The sequence below is a fragment of the Trachinotus anak genome, unplaced genomic scaffold (genome assembly GCF_046630095.1).
Source record: "Trachinotus anak isolate AG129_WGS33_773 ecotype Australia unplaced genomic scaffold, CSIRO_AGI_Tana_v1 ptg000014l, whole genome shotgun sequence".
Taxonomy (NCBI): domain Eukaryota; kingdom Metazoa; phylum Chordata; class Actinopteri; order Carangiformes; family Carangidae; genus Trachinotus; species Trachinotus anak.
Genome location: NW_027273865.1, coordinates 6731404 through 6749068, shown reverse-complemented (window position 1 = coordinate 6749068; position 17665 = coordinate 6731404). Strand labels below are relative to the sequence as shown.

The following is a 17665-nucleotide window of genomic DNA, read 5'->3' as shown; positions in this document are numbered from 1 at the left end:
GTCATTTCAAATGTAGGAAATCCATTACACATGCATCATTGATTTTAAGCTGCATTTGCATTGTGTGGAGCCTAAGGTGTTGACTGTGTTTGGAAAAAGAACAGTTTTTACTGGCAAACAGAGCTCAGGCTAAAGCAGACACTAAGCACTAGTAAGCACTTTGTTTCCTGGCTTTTCTTTGAGTTTTTCATTATAATATCTTTCACAAGTTGATAAAAGCAGGAACAGATGAAAAATGACATTTCACACAGAAGAGGCTTTGATTTTCTCAGACCAGTGTGCTTAAAATTATTTGGTTCCGTTCCAGGGCTGCAACATTGCTGGCACAGTGATTATAATTTTTTAAAAACTTTTTTTTAAATGAAACAAATGTTGGCAGTTACCCAGGTCTTCTGCAGTGTATTTTAAGCTCTACAGTTTTTGTTTGCATGCATGCACTGCTCGCTCAACACTGTGATCACAGTGTCAGGATGTGGGATGTAACACATTCATTTAGAAGTCAAATGTGCCACTGCCTACAGCTGCACTTCTCAACCTGTGTGGCTTGAATCCTCCAAAATCAAAGTGACAACCACCACTTAAGTGCTATAGAATGAATTAATTTTCTCTAACCAAGCTACTTTAAAGCTGAAGAACTGAAAAAAAGGTTGTGGTTTATTTAAAAAGGGACTTTCACCACCAAGAGGTGAGACACATATAGGCCTATATATATTTTATCTGTAACCTGTGGTGCTGTCTGTTCCACATAGCATTGTGTCAGCTGTTATCAGGAATCCCATACTGAACTATGCCTCAGTTTATAACATTACATTAATCATGTCCCTGAAAATGAGTTTAAATATCATACTCTAAAACTTTACGTCCCAAACGTGCTACAAAGTCTACACTCTGGTGAACATAAAACAGAGGCGCCTCAAATCATTGTGGCTGAAGTATTATTACGGGGCTGATTGACTGTCTGTTGTGCCTTCGACTCTTGCATCAGTACGCGTCTCATTTCCTGACTGCAACCACATAAGATTTATTTGCATTTTGTTTACAGCAGGCAGGGATGATGCGACTCCAGTGACCATGACATTGCCTCTCAGCACACTGGCGTAGTAGTAAGTTGGGAGAATATCCTTAAAATAGGCTCAAGCCCCTGTGACAGCAAGCATGCAAGCTACTCAAGTGCCCTTGAGCACGACACTGCATCAGCTCCAGCCGTTCTGTTCTGTAGCCGGAACAACACTCTGACCTCTGTGAAAAGACTACTTCTCATTCAGAAATCTGGAGACTCTCATGCATAAAGAAATTTCAAACTGTGAAAGCTTTCCTCTCCAATCACGAGTAAAATACAAAAGATACGAGGATGTCTGACTGAGCTGCATTCTGGGAAAATTATTTTTGTCAGATAAGAGAAGGTTTCAACAAAAATGTGGAAATTGCACTCGACTTTTGCAGCGAATAGTCCAAGTACTAATCATTGTCAGCCATAATTACTGAATGTCACAATGCCTGTTGCTTTGTGGCTTGATGAACTGTTTTCCTCTCTCTCCCCACATTCATCATATTTTATTTTGTCTGTTGCTTGGGAAGACATAAAAAACTGGGGCCGTTCCCCACCAGAGGGAGGGAACAGTCTCCAGGGAGAGTGCGACAGACGTGATTATCATCCATCTGTTCAATTAACTGTCAGCTTTCTCAGAAATGAATGAAAAGGGTGCAAAAATAAAGTACATTGATAAAGTCAGGAGACAAATTGAAACAGTGGCCTCATGCATTTGAAAGTGTGAAATATGGAAATGGACACATAAAATGCAAACTGGAAAAAAAAGGGAAGGATTTAGCTAATTTCCGACAAGAGCCTCACAAAATATGCATAATATCGATATCTTCCCTCTCTGACAAGTGATAAGGATAATGAGCTTTTCTTCTTTCTCTGTCGGATTCAAGGAAATCACATTCTCTATGTTACAGATGTAAGTCTCATTATCTGACCTGAGTTTCTTCACTTCAATTCCCACAGTCTTTGCTCACTAAGCGCATCGAGCTGATTAAAGAACTTTTCTAGGAGACTAAGCCTGTGTTATGCGTGGGTCCTGTGTTATCAAACCACAAGCACAGCCCTGTGCTCTGGCGGCCAAACAGATAGTGTAGCCTCCGCATCCCAAAGCTGGCTTTAACTTTAGACACCAGCTCATCACCTTCTCCAGGTTCCCTCTCCTTCAAACAGCATCACACACACTCACACACACACACACACACACAAACATGAACGCAGTGTGTACCCATCAAAGCATCCGTGCAGTGAACTGTACTTTTGCAAAGCTACACCAAACAGTATCTTGCAGAATGTTTGGTTTGCTCTCATTTTCATACATATTTAAAAGTATCAGAGGAATTCTCACAAGGAAATAAAACATTTCTTCTGCTGAAACTACAGTGTATTTATCCTCAGCAGATTGATGTTAAATGAATTGTCAACCATTTGATAATCAAATAAGTAAATAAGTTATTCATCAAACAAAATGCCGAAACAATCACTGGTCCTGGTAATTTGCTGCTTTTATCACTTTAATATTATTGTTAATTGATCATTTTTGGTTTTGGATTGTTGCTTAGATAAATCACGAATATGGGAACTAGTGGTTTTACGTACATTTCATAATCCATTTATTAGTTCAGAAAGAAAATAGCTGCATGAATTGAAAATAGTTTACAGTGGACTGTACATGCTGGTTATTCTATAAAGTCCAAAGAATCCATTTATTACCTGAGAAACTTTTTGCCTCAGAGATCAATTTTGAGGATGTCAGTACTGATTCATTTTTAAAACTCATTCATCAAATGAAAACACTGACAAGCCTCATATAATCCTCCGTAAACCGCAGTATATAGCCCATAGTTTGTACAGGTCTGTATGTCTTTTCTTCACTTCATCCATGCATGTTTCTCAGATGTTATCTTTGAATTCAAGTTTGGTCCACTTATTGAAACACATGTATTTTTAATTCTCAGGTGGTTTGAAGATTGTATTTGGATTTTTTTCTGAAAAGTGAGTTTTGTTATAACAAATTCTGTAGATTTCTTGTTCAGTTATGAACTTTAAATATGATTTTATACTATAACAAATGGTCCAAGGTTAATACTTCTACAGTACAGGGTATTATGCAAACACCGTTTTCAAATGTGAGTCTGACTTGCAAAGACGACACTGTTCCAAGAACAGTGAAATGATGTTGGAGATTGTGTTTGATTGAGTCAGTGTGATGGCTTCTTCCTACTTCCATGGGGACAGTAAAAATATTGTCAGGTTGGGTTATCATCAAAAAGAGCCTCGGACCATCAGCGCCTGGCAGTGTTGTGGGGAAGGCCATTTGGCTACATTTCCATGACAACATAAAATATATGATATTACGAATTGTTTAGTTAAGGGGGCTTGCTCTTTGGTCATTTGCATGCAGCATCTTTCAGCTACATGACTATTGCTTGGTAGAGAGGCTGCAGAGAGTAATTTTCAGACAACACAGTGATTTCAAGCGTATCGTTTCGGCCAGTTTCAAAGGCTGACAGAGTTCTGCACTGAAATGACAACATTTTCAAAAGTGAAATTCACTCTTTGGCAATTGTCTGTATTAAGTAAATCACATGAGTTCTATTCCAATACAAATCATTGTGTTTTTAAAATGACAACAAAATGCTGCTATTTTTCAGTGTTCACTTTACTTCCTTAAGGAGACACAGGACCCAGTTTGCCTTTATTATTCCCACACCAAGCCTTCAGTGCACATTTCCTTTTAACAAGTTTGAAACACAGCATGGCGCCTTGCAAATTATTCAATCAATGACTGCTGCAGTGGTGGCAGGATGCCTGTATTGATCATACAGGCCCAAAAACTTTGCTTTGACTCACTAGTAGAGTGTATTTGCTGTCCCAATTAAAAAGGGTCTCACCCTCTCTAATATATTCACTCATCTCTGCATCTGTGTGCACTGAAATCTGAAATCTAACACACCTATTATCCACTGGCTGGCTGGGAGGATCCCTTGTAGCAAACTACCAGTCGAGGCGGATCGGTGAGAGAGATTGGGCTTCAGCAGGAGCTGTCTTCAGAGGGGGAGGAGGGGGCTGAAGTACTGTAAACTCACTGCTACTTTTTAATGAACTATTCTCAGAGCAGGTTAAATAGAAACTCTGGTTTATCTCAACCTGGTGTATTTCTTACAAATGTGACTATTGTTACTTAGTATTAGTCATAGTAACATGCAGAGAATCTGTACAGATATGCAGACCTTAACCCTTAGAAGCTTCAAGCAGTATATTTGGATCAGCTGTCAGATATTGTCAGGCTCAGGGCTGAAGAGCACCAGTGTCCTGATGATCACCTGATTGCACCCTCTTCTTTGGAGGTTAAAAGCCTGGGGGAGACTTGGGGAGCAGAAAGGCAACATGCCTCACGTCTCCTCTGCTACCATGTCAGACACACGCAAGGAGAGAGATACAGTGTTGAGTCAGTCAGGAAAAACCTCAGCACTCTGTTGGTCCTGCTCCAAACCTGTACCACCCTTTAGTGGGCTCCACCTTCTCCTCACAGAACTGGGTTTACAGCATCTTACCATTATGTCATGCAGCAAAGATAAATATTTAGAGTGAATGCTGATAACTGAGTTTTGTCAACTGGCCCTCAGCTCCCAAAGGTGGCCCTCGAACTAAGCTATTTGACTATCACAGATACAGGATGTTGTAAGTCAAATCCAATCCTTTCAGCTGCATTGTTCGGTAGATTTTGGTTGGATCAGCAAAATTCACATCCTGAGGAAAACAGGCTATAATCAGTTTCACCATCCTGAAGTCTTATCAGCTCCAGCAGATCCTATTTTTTTTATTTCAGATATCTCCGTATTCCCGAATGTTGCTACCTTGGCTAACCCCCCCCCCCCCCCCCCCCCCCCCCCCCCCACACACACACACACACACACACACACACTTTTTCACAACAACTTTATAAGACCGGTTGTTACCGGGAGGTGAAAGCTGATAACCCCCTGGCATGCTCAGAGGGTATTATTAAAACTCATGCAGGCAAAAAGGCATCAGAGATAGACTGGTGGACTGTCGGGGTTTCAAACAGGAACATGAGACCAACATGACAGATCACGTTTTTCTGATGGAGTGTGTGGATTTATTAATCTGTGGCTGTTGACTGGGTTTTATTTTCTGTTAGACGACTTATATTCCTGCAGCATGCTTGATCTCTTTGAATCAGATTGCACCTTATCAGAAGAAACAGACTGCGCAGAGCTATCTTAAGATACTGCAGCAGGCTGAGCTCTCGATCCACGTGTTGTTCGATAGGCACATTAGCCACATCATCATTGCAGCCTCGGTGACACTAGTGCCCCCCCCCCCCCCCCCCCTTACGCTTGCTAAATATCTAATTGAAAAGCAGATGTTTCTCTCACATAAGCATTAAAGAGGATTGATCTTGAGCTGATTCTGTGCCCCCACTGTGATAATATGGAAATAAACAAGGTACACAGGAGTACTCCAGATACAAACAGCCTCCCATCTCTCTGTCAAACTGAATGTTTTTTTCCTGATCTCCTACAAAAGAAAAATGAAACCTATACATGTCTTACATCTTGCACTTTCTCTCAGGTTTTACCACGGATGAGAAATGATAATCTTATAAGATCCATGACTCATTTTTCTGATGTTTCAGCCATAATAAAATATATAATGGAACCCGGCTGTTGCCCACAGCTAGAATTTATTCAAAGTAATTTTGTCTTGTGTGCACCTCCAGAATGGTCCCTGTGATGAGCCCTCTGCCACTGCCCACCCATTTGCTGATAGCCCACTGGTCACTCACCAACTCTCTCATTTTCTCTCTGCAGGCCTTTGAAGCCCAAGACTGAAATTAAAGATCTCCAGATATAATCCTTTCCTCCAGCGTTTGGCTCTTCTTTCTCCATGTTGCTCAGCACTTTAACTCCACAGACTTTGCTACGTACAGTAATATGTATTCTACTATTTTACTATAGTAATTTATACATGGAGATGCATAATCTGTCAATCTGGAGGATCATCTGCCTCACCCAAGGGAAAGTTTACTTTTCTTTTTTAAACACTTTAACTTGAATTTCTCGGTTACACATCTGGTTATCAAATGGCTAAACAGTCTAACATTACTTCTGGTTAACACCTCAAGTGATGTTATTTTGATCTGTGTAGTGATTAATTGTGAGCATGTCCCAGTGGATAAGTGAGTGGGTACTTCTTAGTTGAATAAAGAGTGTGCCGGTATGATGGAAAATACAGATGTGAAAACGGGTGAATTTTTTTTTACAGGTCTGTGGGTTAAAAGTTAAACTCACAAAGTCACTTTTTGCTATGGCTAAAACTTTTCCATGTGCAGAGTTTGTCACCACTAACGACAAATAGTAATCCCATTCAAATGACACAATAAACCATATCTGCTGCCTGCAGTGCATTTCCTGAAAGCTTAACATAAGAGCTATTGATTGGATGCACATCTGATGGCTTTTATAATTGTTAATATTGATGGCAGGGCAGAATATTGCATTGAAATTTGCAAGAACACAAGCAGTGAAATTACTTTCTGTCTGTTGCCATGCTGTTAAAAGCATTAAAGTGTATTTATGGAGTGCAGCCATTGTCTGTCTTCCTTATGTGTATGAATCAGCCGACAGTCTCCTCTGAAACATCAAATCATGTCTTTCCCTTATATTCTACACAGATTGAAGAAGTACACCAACCTTTTCCTACTTTGATTATCTTATTATTGTGAAACGAGACAAGTAGAGTTTACTTTGTTTTGATGTTGTGCAGCTGAGGTGTATGATGCACATCCTTTTTATGTAGACACATTTATGCCACCTCATAAAAACTGGAAATCGGAAATGTACACTGACATAATAAATGCAACAAAGTGAATTAAATAAGTCCCAGAATATGTTAATTCAAGAAAACAAAATAGTAGAGTTCAGAGCCCCAGATGTTTCATAAAGGCTTAAAGAAAACAGATGTGTACAGGATATGATGATAAATCTGTACATATAGAACATATAATATAAATCATACATAATACACACACAGTTGCAGTTTCTAGGATAATGTCCATGATATTTTGGGCAGTGACAGCTCAAACCTCCTTTAAAGCTGCTCAGGCTTTGGCCATAAAAGCAAAGGAGTAAATGTAACATGTAGAAAAAAAATATGGAAGAATTTGTGCACATTCAAAAATAAAACATGAAAACTGTAATATTCTGTGACAGAGTACTCTCAGAGAAATGTGGTTGGACCTAAAGGCCAGTACCTAGCATAAAAGCACTGAAAAAGACTTAAAAGTATAAAATGGGCCATGAGAATAATCAGTGCCAACTCTGACACCTTTTTCTTGATGTGTCGGAGGAGCAACAAAGCTGCTCTCTTCAAGCCCTGGTTATTATAAGTATACTGATAATACACTTGTGATTGTAGGAGTATAATATGATACTCTTATATGCAGTGATACTTCAGTCCACTTATAGTAATGGCACTTTTACTGGGTTTATTTAATTCCAGGCTGAACATTTTTTTCATGTTGTTGGTGAGAGAACATTAAAATTATATTTTAACAGGCCCAAAAAAAAGTAGAGCAGCATTAGCAACAGTGTGTCATGTTGTCACCAGCCTCGACGGTGGAGCTGGTATTATTTTCACCTTGTGAGTGTGTGTGAGTGTCATCATGGCAAAATGTCATCCTGGACACACCTATTGAAGCAGGATCTGTGAGGACTTTGGCAGGTTTTTTTTTTTTATATGACTGTGGACATGATTTTGTTGCCGTGATAGTGTCACAACTGTGCAAGATACAGACAGCAAACTTTCCAGATGTGTCGCTGAGATCAAAATGAAGTCTGAGCTTGAAGATGGGTATGATTTGACCCATGAATGCTAAGCACTCATATAATAATGTAGCAATAATGTGAGCTGCAACCAAGACCAGTAGGTATCAGTAGGTAGCAGTGTGGTAGGAGGCGTGGCTTGTTGCATTTGTGATCACAAAAGTAGTAGTAGTACACTCATAGGCCTTTAATGTCAAGTTGCATTCAGAAGCAGTATTTTTTTAACGTGTTATGAAGTTTTGTAAGTTTTATAAAGCTTCATAACACCAAATGTAATCTCTTTTTATGTTTAATCTCTGCAGATCTGTGCTGTCTGTTACACAAAACAAGTCCAATGGTGACTGGCTTAAAAGTTTATTTTCATACTCTGCTTCTGTTTCGAACTGCCAGCTTATTTAAGTGTTTCCTTGCATTAACACTAAAATCAAGAGTGTGTCACTGCATCCTGATAAATTTATGCTAATGAGCTGCTGGTAAATAAATCATGAAATATAAATAGAAGTTAATAGGCACCAACAGAAAGCATGTGTCTCTCTGCAAACACTTTTAATGATGTATTCCTTTGAAATAAAGAAATGAAATCAACTGCCGGAGGCAATAGTCTGGAATAGCCTGAGCATGATGCAGTCAGCATTTCAAAATGTCCAATCTGGGTTTTTATATATTTACTTTGCATTAATTTACATAGTCTAAGGAAAACATTTCTTATAAATCATTTCTTTTTCTGTCATGGCAGAATTTATGTTTGTTTGTTGGCTTGTCATTCTGTCTGCGTGTTTGTGTGTGTGATTACTTGCAGTCTAAAGCACAGAGATGGCAATCTGTCATGAATATAACAGTAAACAACTTTTATTGCAATAACTGATATTTGTTGTTTATCAATGGCACACTGTGGGCGCAGCGTTCTGGAAACATGCACTCTACAAAGGGTTGGCTTTAATGACCATATTGTAGGTGACACACCAGATGATAGAAAGTGTAATTACACAAACAAGTAATTTGCTTAACTTAATGCTGAATCATCAAGCATCCCAATTGGAAGATTGAGACTCCGACAGTAGCACAGTGGCAGAGCAGCTGTGTCACCTTCGGGTGTCCTCCTCGGACTCAGAATTTTTTTTTTCATTATTACTTTATAAAATTGCTGATGTAGTCTCTGTTGACAACAATGTGGAAGTTTTTTTCCACATTACTTTTCGACCTTGTAGACGTTTGCATCGACTATTTGCTCTCTAGGTACTGAGTCTAGAGGTGTGGTTTGTGGGTGTAGCTGATGTTAAATTGCCCTTTAATATCCCCGTGGTGTCCTGAAGCCACGGTAATGGAGAGTCTTGATTTTCTACAAGGAGTTTTCCATCACCACGGGGGTTGTTTTCCTGCATGGTAAATCCTTGTTGTATAGGACCAGGAAGGATGTCAATTATATTAGGCTTTTTATCGGACAGGACAAGCCTGGAACATTTTCAGCAAATTTATGAAGCACATGTGCTAAACTGTGGCTTTGAATGCTGGCACAAAAGCTGGATTCAATTTGTTCTCCATTCAGCAATCAATTCAGCAAAGTGGATATTCTTTGAAATTCAAAAAAATGGAAAGCTTTTGGCATGAAAAGGTTGTTATACCCAACCAGGAGATATCAGAATGAATACTCAACCATTAGCAGTTTCTATTTACAATTTGAACTGATTGGATTGAAAGCAAATCAACCTCGGCTGCCACACACGGATATCAATGACAGTTACCTGCCTTCCACAGCTTTAGAGGGAACAGTTATGCTAAATCTTTTCTATTTTTAGCACTGATGAGTGAAATAAATGTGGCTTATTGCCATCAGGAAGGTACTGTGATTATGAAACCATGAGTGATTTAAGGACGGATGATAGCACCCTCAGAATGACAATTTATTTTTCATGTGAGGGGAAGTCTGGTCGCTTCTGTACAAGAGCAGAAACATCCACATTTTAACAAGGCAGCCAGTCAAAGTGGAGACAGCCTATCTAGGCTATAGGACATTGAAGTGGCTTGAAAATGAGTCCGTTGATAGATAAAACCATGTAACTTAGCAAGTGCTGTCATGCATGTGATACATCTCATTATCCAAAGAGCTGAGATTTTATCCTGCTGCCACTGCAAAAGTTCCTCCGTGCTGAGATGGAGCTGTACGATCCACAGTTTGCAGAGATAATGCGATCACAACACTTTCTGCACAGTTTCCACTGGAGCAAAGGGCCACAAACATCATGGCTGAACTGAGCAGTACGGTTTTGAATATGAGAAAATACAAACAGGGAATATTATGGGTTGGAGTTGTACTTGAGAAATGGACAGGTCAGATTCTCTTGGCTAAGAACATCAGTGCTCTAAAATTTAGATACTAGAGGTGAAATTATAAATTCACCTACTCAACCAGCAAAAACCAGTTTCCACTTTATTTTGTGTGTGCGGTAGTGTGTCGAGGTCTATTGTTGAGCCAGTGGAGAAACCTCTTTTCTGTCAGCTCAGCTTTCTGCCACATTAGCTCTTTCTTTGTTTATTAGCACATAAGCTACGGCCAATGCTCGCTCATTGGCAGCAGCTAGTTAGCAGACACAGGTCAATTGTATTGTATGCTCTTCACTCAGCTGCCAGCTACCCAGTTTACTCGTCTACTGTAGTCAGTGAGTAACAGCGTGTGACTGCTGCTTTCTAATAGATTGATTTCCTCTTTAAGTTGGGAACAGTGGCATTTTCCTAAACGTTCCCCCAAGAAAAAAAAAAAAAAAATCTACACACATTCGCCCACATGCACAGGTACATCGTCTTTCCTTGTCTTGTGACTGAAACACATCAGCTTTCATAAATAAAAGACTGAATACCTGTGCAGTGCACACTATTTGAAATGCTGTGGGCTACAGTGCGTCATCTATATTTCTTTGGTCAGCCATCATTTTTTTTGTGTTTCAGCTTGGTATTAAAATGAAACAAAAACAGCCATGAACTATAGAAGCATATTGCATTTAGCTTGACAAAGAAAAATCACCAGGTTTTCTCACAGTAACAAGGTCTTTTGTTATGATTAGGAGATATTTTCTTTTTTATTACAAGATCTGCTTCCATTCTAATGAAAAATGACCCGGTAATACCATGTTTTTTTTTTTCCATTATTAAGCATCTGTTTTGATCTTTACAAGCCTGTCTTGCCCTATAAAACTAATAAGTGCACATATTTCTGCCTCAGCTTTAACAGCATCATTCATTTAAATCTACCGATTCACTAATAACTGGGACGTGCTACAAGTAATCACTTTCTTTACAGACTTAAATACAGTGAGGTGATCAGTTTTAGGCTAAAGTTTGCATTGGTTGGTTTATATTAGATCCTTGAAGTTTAAAAACTACAAGCTAATACAGAACATTTAGTTCATGTGTATTCCTTACAGGCATATTAGAAAGTGTGTTTATGTCATATTTCTCCCGACACTGTACTTGAATTATACTAACATGTCAAGAATTCTTTGGGATATCACCGATACCTTATAAAGGTGTTAATAGCTTCACTCTTTAATATGGTTTTGTGGCTCCTGAATGGAGCTGCTCTAGCAAACACACGGGCCTGTGAGAGGTTGAATTTACCTCAGTTCACTTCACCTTATAACAACACTATTCATTCTGTGAGGGATGGTGAAAGGACAGAACATATATAATATATTGAATATTCTAAATCAGGGATAGCAGAGTCCAGATGTTTCCATTTGCATATTAGTTCTATCGAAGTGCAGGACGTGGACTGAGGTCAGGTCTCAAATGTATATATGTATATTTAAAAAACCTTACCAATGCCCATTGTTAGAAACCTCATAAACCATCTTATTTAAATTTTCATCGATGGTCACAGGGGTATTTTTCCTTCAATTTGTCCAACACTGGGCTTCTGAAGGAGCAAGGAGGTCATTTTTTTTTTTCCTGATCCTTTCCCAGGGCACCACTGACAGTAAAACTCTGTGAGACTTCCTCTCTTCTTCTTCCAGTGATTTTAGGAGCACATGCTGGTACTGCCAGAGAGCCAATTTCTGTCCCTTCGATTGATATTTGAAGAAAAAGATAATAAACTGTCAATAAACTATAAAAGGTTGATAAGACCTTTCTGTTCCCTCTGAAGGAGATTAGCTGCCTTGTACAGCGCAGTGTTGGCTTTTCTCTTCTCTGCTGTGCTGGTGTTTGTGTTTTTGGGAACATGAGCAGTGAAGATTATGGTATGTCCAGTATGAATGATGTCTCCTGCCTTGAGATTACAGTACTTACATCTAGGAATTATCTACACTCGTGTGTGTGTTCCTATCTATCAGCTGTTGGGAGATTTAGCAACATGTTGTCACCAGAAAATTGAATCAGGAAACAATTTGTCTGTAAGGCCTCTGCAGTTGTCTCTATGGAGAATGCGGAATTGAAGACATTACCAACATAAGTCTGTCTGGTAAAAACAATTACCATCCACTATACCAAGTCATTAAGTTAAATGGTCAGTAATTTGTTTGGTACAATTTAATTGCACTGTATTAAAAGCTGAACAGCAGCCGTGATGGTATGTTTGTTTGTTGCTTCCAGATGTTTGTATGCTGCAGGGTGAAACTGCTTCCTATCTGAGGAGGACAGGTTTTGGTAACATACAGTATAATGTAAGATTTCCATATCTACAATGTGAAATTTAATTTCACATTGTAGATATGTCTTCGTTCAGAAGGAGCTGCAGACAACTGAAGACTGATTTATAGGACACAGATTTCTCTATCAATGTTTTTCAGGCCAGTGAAACTAACAGTTTAGGATCAGAAGAGTTGTCTGCTCTCCAGGGAGACAGACTTGGGCCAGGCCCAATGCAGATTTCATGCTATTCTGGACGGCTCAAAAACTGGATTCTGTTTCGCTCATCAGCACTTTGCCAAAGTTCTGCCACAATTTCTGTGCACACAATTGCAAGTTTACATGAAATCACCGGAACAACAAATGTCGTGCAGTATAAATCAGTGTTTGCATCACTAGCCGAGGTGATGACAAAATTTGTGACTGAAACAGATTAGACTCGCACATTATGTCAGCGTTATTGAAATATGACATAATGTGAGTGAATTAGGTTTTTCCTACACTGCCTTGGAGTTAAAAAAAAATGGCCTATTGAGTTTAATGGGGTTGTAATGAATTAGATTTACCCTTCATTTGTTTGGCATGAAATTGTGAATAAGAAGCTTTAAATCAGGAAGTGTGTCAGCCAGGGGATCATTTCTGAAACGTGACACATGAGAGAAAATCTAAACAAAGAAATAAGATCACAATGAAAGGAGATCACACAATAAAAGAAAATGATTTTAAATGAAAAATATTTTTTATTTATTTATTTGTTTTACAGGTAATAGGATGTTTGATAACTTATAAACTATTTCTGTATTTGCTGTGGAGGGTTAACATCTACCTGTAATATTAGGGCAAGTAACTTCAACTGAAATAATCAGGCAATAATATATCACTGCCTCTATCTTTTTAAATCAATCCTGCACTGATACTGTCATCAGCAAAATATCAATTACTTTCTCTCTGCAGTGAAATGCATCATCACAGTTTATTTGACACTGATATATTAATCAGAAAACCCTTCATCACATACATGTATTGGGCCTACCCTATAATTTAGCCATCACTACTTTTTCATATGCATCTCTCAGTATTTATTATGCAGGACAGTTCCTAAATCTCTCCACAGCAGCGCGGGCCTCGCCTTGAGCTCTGGCACAAGCTGTAGTTCAGAATCAGTGTATCAGATTTCATCAGCTCGCCTGTAAATCAATCACAACCTCAGCCGCTCGATGAAGGGGGCATCAGAGTTAATTCAATGAAGTCAAGGGGCAAATTCAGTTTTTTTTTTCTTTTTTTTTTTTTTTTGTTTGGCAGAGCACGGACGCTTTTTGTGGGTATGCTGAGATCTGGACTCTTCACACACTCAAGTTGCACCATTGCTGATTAATGAACTCCGCTCACAGGTTTGTATTTGACAAAACAAAATGTCAAGTCGAGTTTATCTGTGTGCTCCGAGGACAAATGCACTAGTCTGCTTTTACTGTGTTCAACAGGGCTGTAGGTTTGTTTATTAACTCCTCATCCTTCACTTGGAAAGGAAAGTGTTTGTTGCACGTGGTTGTCCATTTTATACAGCGTGATTTATGTTGCAGTGCACCAAACACCACACTGACCCTAATAACCAATTGGCCCAGTTCTCTTTTGCCATGCCAGGTAATTTCTCTTGCTGTTCAGCAGATAATTCTGTGCTGCTGATAGTAAATCATGATTTTGGCTCCATGCAAACCTACAAACTCCAAAAAACACAATCGACTGCAACATCAAGCATGCTGGGCCAGGTCTGTTGTGAGCATCTGAAGAACTACTGTCCACAAGAGGGAAGTGTTATCACATCCATCCTCCCATTCATTTGCAGGCAGCACCATCACATACAAGCCTGATCCTGTGTGGTGGCTTCTAGAGAAGAGGATGAGCTGGTTGGTGAGTGAGGAAGAAGAAAAGAAGGAAAAGGGCGGGGGGTGGCTGAGTAACAGTTAGTCAGCTCTCACAGCTGGCTTATAGGGTATAATAGACTCCCCTTCCCATGTGCACAAACACACACACACACACTCATACATACGTGTAGAAAGAAAATGTTTCATTTCAGTGAGTCCTTTTTCCAGGAACTCTTCCTTTAGTGCCACTTCTCCTGTTTTTAAATCACACAACCTAACCTCACTATGAGGATATGGGAGGATGACTATCTGGATCATATTTTAGCTTTCACCAACCCCACCCTGATTTATTTGTCAGATTTGTGGTTCACATGAGGTCTGGGGTGCCGCAGGGGTCATTGAGGGGATCCCTGATGCTGCACCGCATATGAAAAACACTTCCTCACTCATTCTGCTAATTTGAAGTCAATGATGTAATGAGTGATAATGTTTATGGGTTTCGCTGCCTGTGCACCTCCTGCCTGTATGATGGCTTTAAAAATGGGATTGTCAGTCGTTGGGCATTAATGAGATTAATTTAATCTATTTTGAGCATTTTCATGTGGGAGGAAACTAAGTATAGAAAATAGACATTTAGAATATATGTTGTCCTTAATTCCCCTGACAACTACGTCACCACAGTGAAAGTACTGGTTCATCATTGCCCTTTTCTCGTTAAATAAGAAGCACTTTCATAGGTTTCGGTGGCTCTGCAGATTTAAGCGGGGTGTCAACACACCAGCAGCGTTTTCTATTGCATTAATTCACTTAAGCATGACTGTGCACGTCGTGTTTCTGTCGTCCTCCCACATCCCCACCCTGTCTCATCGACGGATCTATCTCCATCCTCCTGAAATGATTCTTCCTTGGCGCGCAGTTTTATCAGCCTCTGCTCCAGACGTGTCATTTTAAAGACCCTTGACGTGCTTGAAAAGTTTGAGAGTCACTTCCTCACTTCCCAGGAGGCTAGCAGGCTGCTGTACTGTAGTCTATCCGTGCGGTGCTTTTGCTTCTTGCAGGACAATCCAGGCTCCTCCCTTGCACAACGTCACCCGATCCCGATCTCTCCCAAAGCGTCAGCGATAGTCGGCAGCACACTGTGGTGGCAGATCAGCGGGGCGGTGCGCATAGCGGGGTGAAGCTACACACTATTTCATCCCAAACAAAAAAGAGCTGAAAAAGGGGGGGGGGGGCGCATCCCTCCATTTCCAGAGTTACGACAACTTCGCCACCCTGGTGTTGTGATCTGTCCGGCCGTGGCTGCAGAGAGGGGAAACCGGGAACTGAAGGAACTAAAGCAGGGACGCTGCCAGCAGATTATCTCTTAGGTGTTGTGTCAGTTTTCCGGAAGGAAAAAAAAAGAAAGGCGACATTTCCCCGGAGGAACTCTGCAAGTGTTGGAAACTTCCCAGCGCAGCATCGATCGAAGACCTCCCGCCCACTTTACCTCTGATCCACAATAGGCTACTGGAAAGGGGGGGAGAGAGAGTTCTGCAGCCTCTGCGGTGGATGGAGCAACAAAGGCTAGATGGTTAAACTAGAAGAGCTCCTTTGACAAGAACCCAACTCTCCTTTCTCTCCTCGCCTGCTGTTTCCTGAAAGACTCCGCATCACCTAAACGGCAGCTCTGCAGCCGCCTGGATCTCATTTTGGGGACCCGGCCAGGTTCTACTTAGGGCAAACTCTCCGCCAGCCAGGGAGTCGCTGCAGACGCGAAATTGATGCTTTGGTACGGCGAGGCGCACCACCGATCCTCTAGTTTTGCGAAAGTGTGCTGCTGCCCATTGAGAGAGGTAGACTAGTTGGGGCCGAAGTGGGATTTGCAGAAGTTGCATGCTTGGTCTTTGTCGTCTCGAGTGAGCCCTATCCATCCACTCTCGGGTTTCCAGAGAAGATCCGGATAGTTGAGGAACCATGGCGATGTGTGTGGGGATGTGGATACTCCTGTTGGCGCTGCACATCCAAGGTAAGCCGCAGAAATAGACTTCAGCAGGGAATCATCGGAAACGTTTCTGCCCTATTCTGTCATCAACCCCCCTTGCTCCAGTGTGTGTGTGTGTGTGTTGCATTATGTTTCGCAATGACACGCACTTGATTAATGCATGAATGGGTGGATCGATGTAATTGGCTGCTTTGCGTTTTGCAACAAGATGTGCAAATGAGTGTGAGAAAATTGGAAAGTGTTTTCTGTCCCAGAATCCAACCCAGTCTAAACGGCTGCAGAATACTTATTTGACTGCAAAATAATGAACTTACCCGGGCAGCAGGCAGATGGCGACATGTGCGAACCAGCCAGCAGGCCAGCACTCTCCCAAGTTCTCCAATATCTCATTGTAATGGCAACTCGGGGCCACAGCGTGCTCTTGAATGATAAATGAAACCTGTGGCCTGTTATCCTCATCTTTCCTGTCTGTTTGTTCTAGCCTAATAAATAGTATATCAGCACTTATTATAAGAGCTCCCTCCAAACCCTGTATGTTGCACTAGGGATGGGAACCACAGGCCTTTGCTGTTTTCATTATCAGTCATTTTCTATGACACAGGATACGGTGACATTTGTATTCCAGAGATTTGTCTCAACTCACACTTTGAGAGATTGTCCTGAATACATAATAGAGTGTAGAAGTCAGGTCACTGTGTGTGTGTGTGTGTCTGTCTGTGCTTTGGCCTGGTGCTTGATAAATGGAGTGATAATTTGACATTGATCACCCTGACATCAACTCTTCCCAAAGAGGACCTATGTGTTTAAACACATGGTTGATAAGTGTATCTGACTGTAATTGGAAAGAGCATTGCTATCCTGGTTATATCGACAACCTAATTGGAAAACAAAACAAGCCAATAACAAAACAGCATGTATATACACGCCTGTGTGGGTTTTTGAGGCTTAGCTGAAAGTTGACTGGTTTGTTTACATCTTGGACGGGTAAACTTTGTCTGGCGCCCCTATTTTAAGTGAGGAATGGAAGAGGGTCAAGTGTGGTCAAGAAATGTCAGATCATGTTTTGAATGGCTCTGATGTTGTCATTTTCTCTGACAGACTGCAGAATGTACATGTTTTAGTGAACTTGTTGTGATGATGCTTGGCTCTAAGTCTAATAAATCTAAAAAATCCTTTTCTAGTTGAATATGTAGTCACATCTTGTTTTTTTTTTCACCTGCTTCGAACTCGGGAACAGCTAAGATGTTGACCTTGTTCGCAGTGAGGCTCCTTGTGGCGTCATGTGTTTAAGACTGATTGAATACTTTGA

The 17665-nt window shown here is 40.5% G+C and overlaps 1 protein-coding gene across 4 annotated transcripts in view; it reads left to right on the top strand.

Moving 5' to 3' along the window:
- The window catches only part of nectin1b (nectin cell adhesion molecule 1b), a 139220-nt gene that overhangs the window by 48162 nt on the left and 73393 nt on the right, over positions 1 to 17665 (top strand). For 2 of the 4 annotated variants that reach the window (XM_071497225.1, XM_071497223.1), the window contains exons 3-4: positions 13816 to 13904; positions 14357 to 14421. The exons of 1 other annotated variant lie outside the window; for it this stretch is intronic. Coding sequence is in view for 1 of the 3 variants with exons in the window: in XM_071497222.1 (XP_071353323.1) it covers positions 16329 to 16380 (52 nt within the window). In the remaining 2 variants the exon portion in view is untranslated. Of the gene's footprint in view, positions 1 to 13815; positions 13905 to 14356; positions 14422 to 15256; positions 16381 to 17665 lie in introns of those variants that run through there. One more of the 4 variants, XM_071497222.1, reaches the window with a different exon arrangement.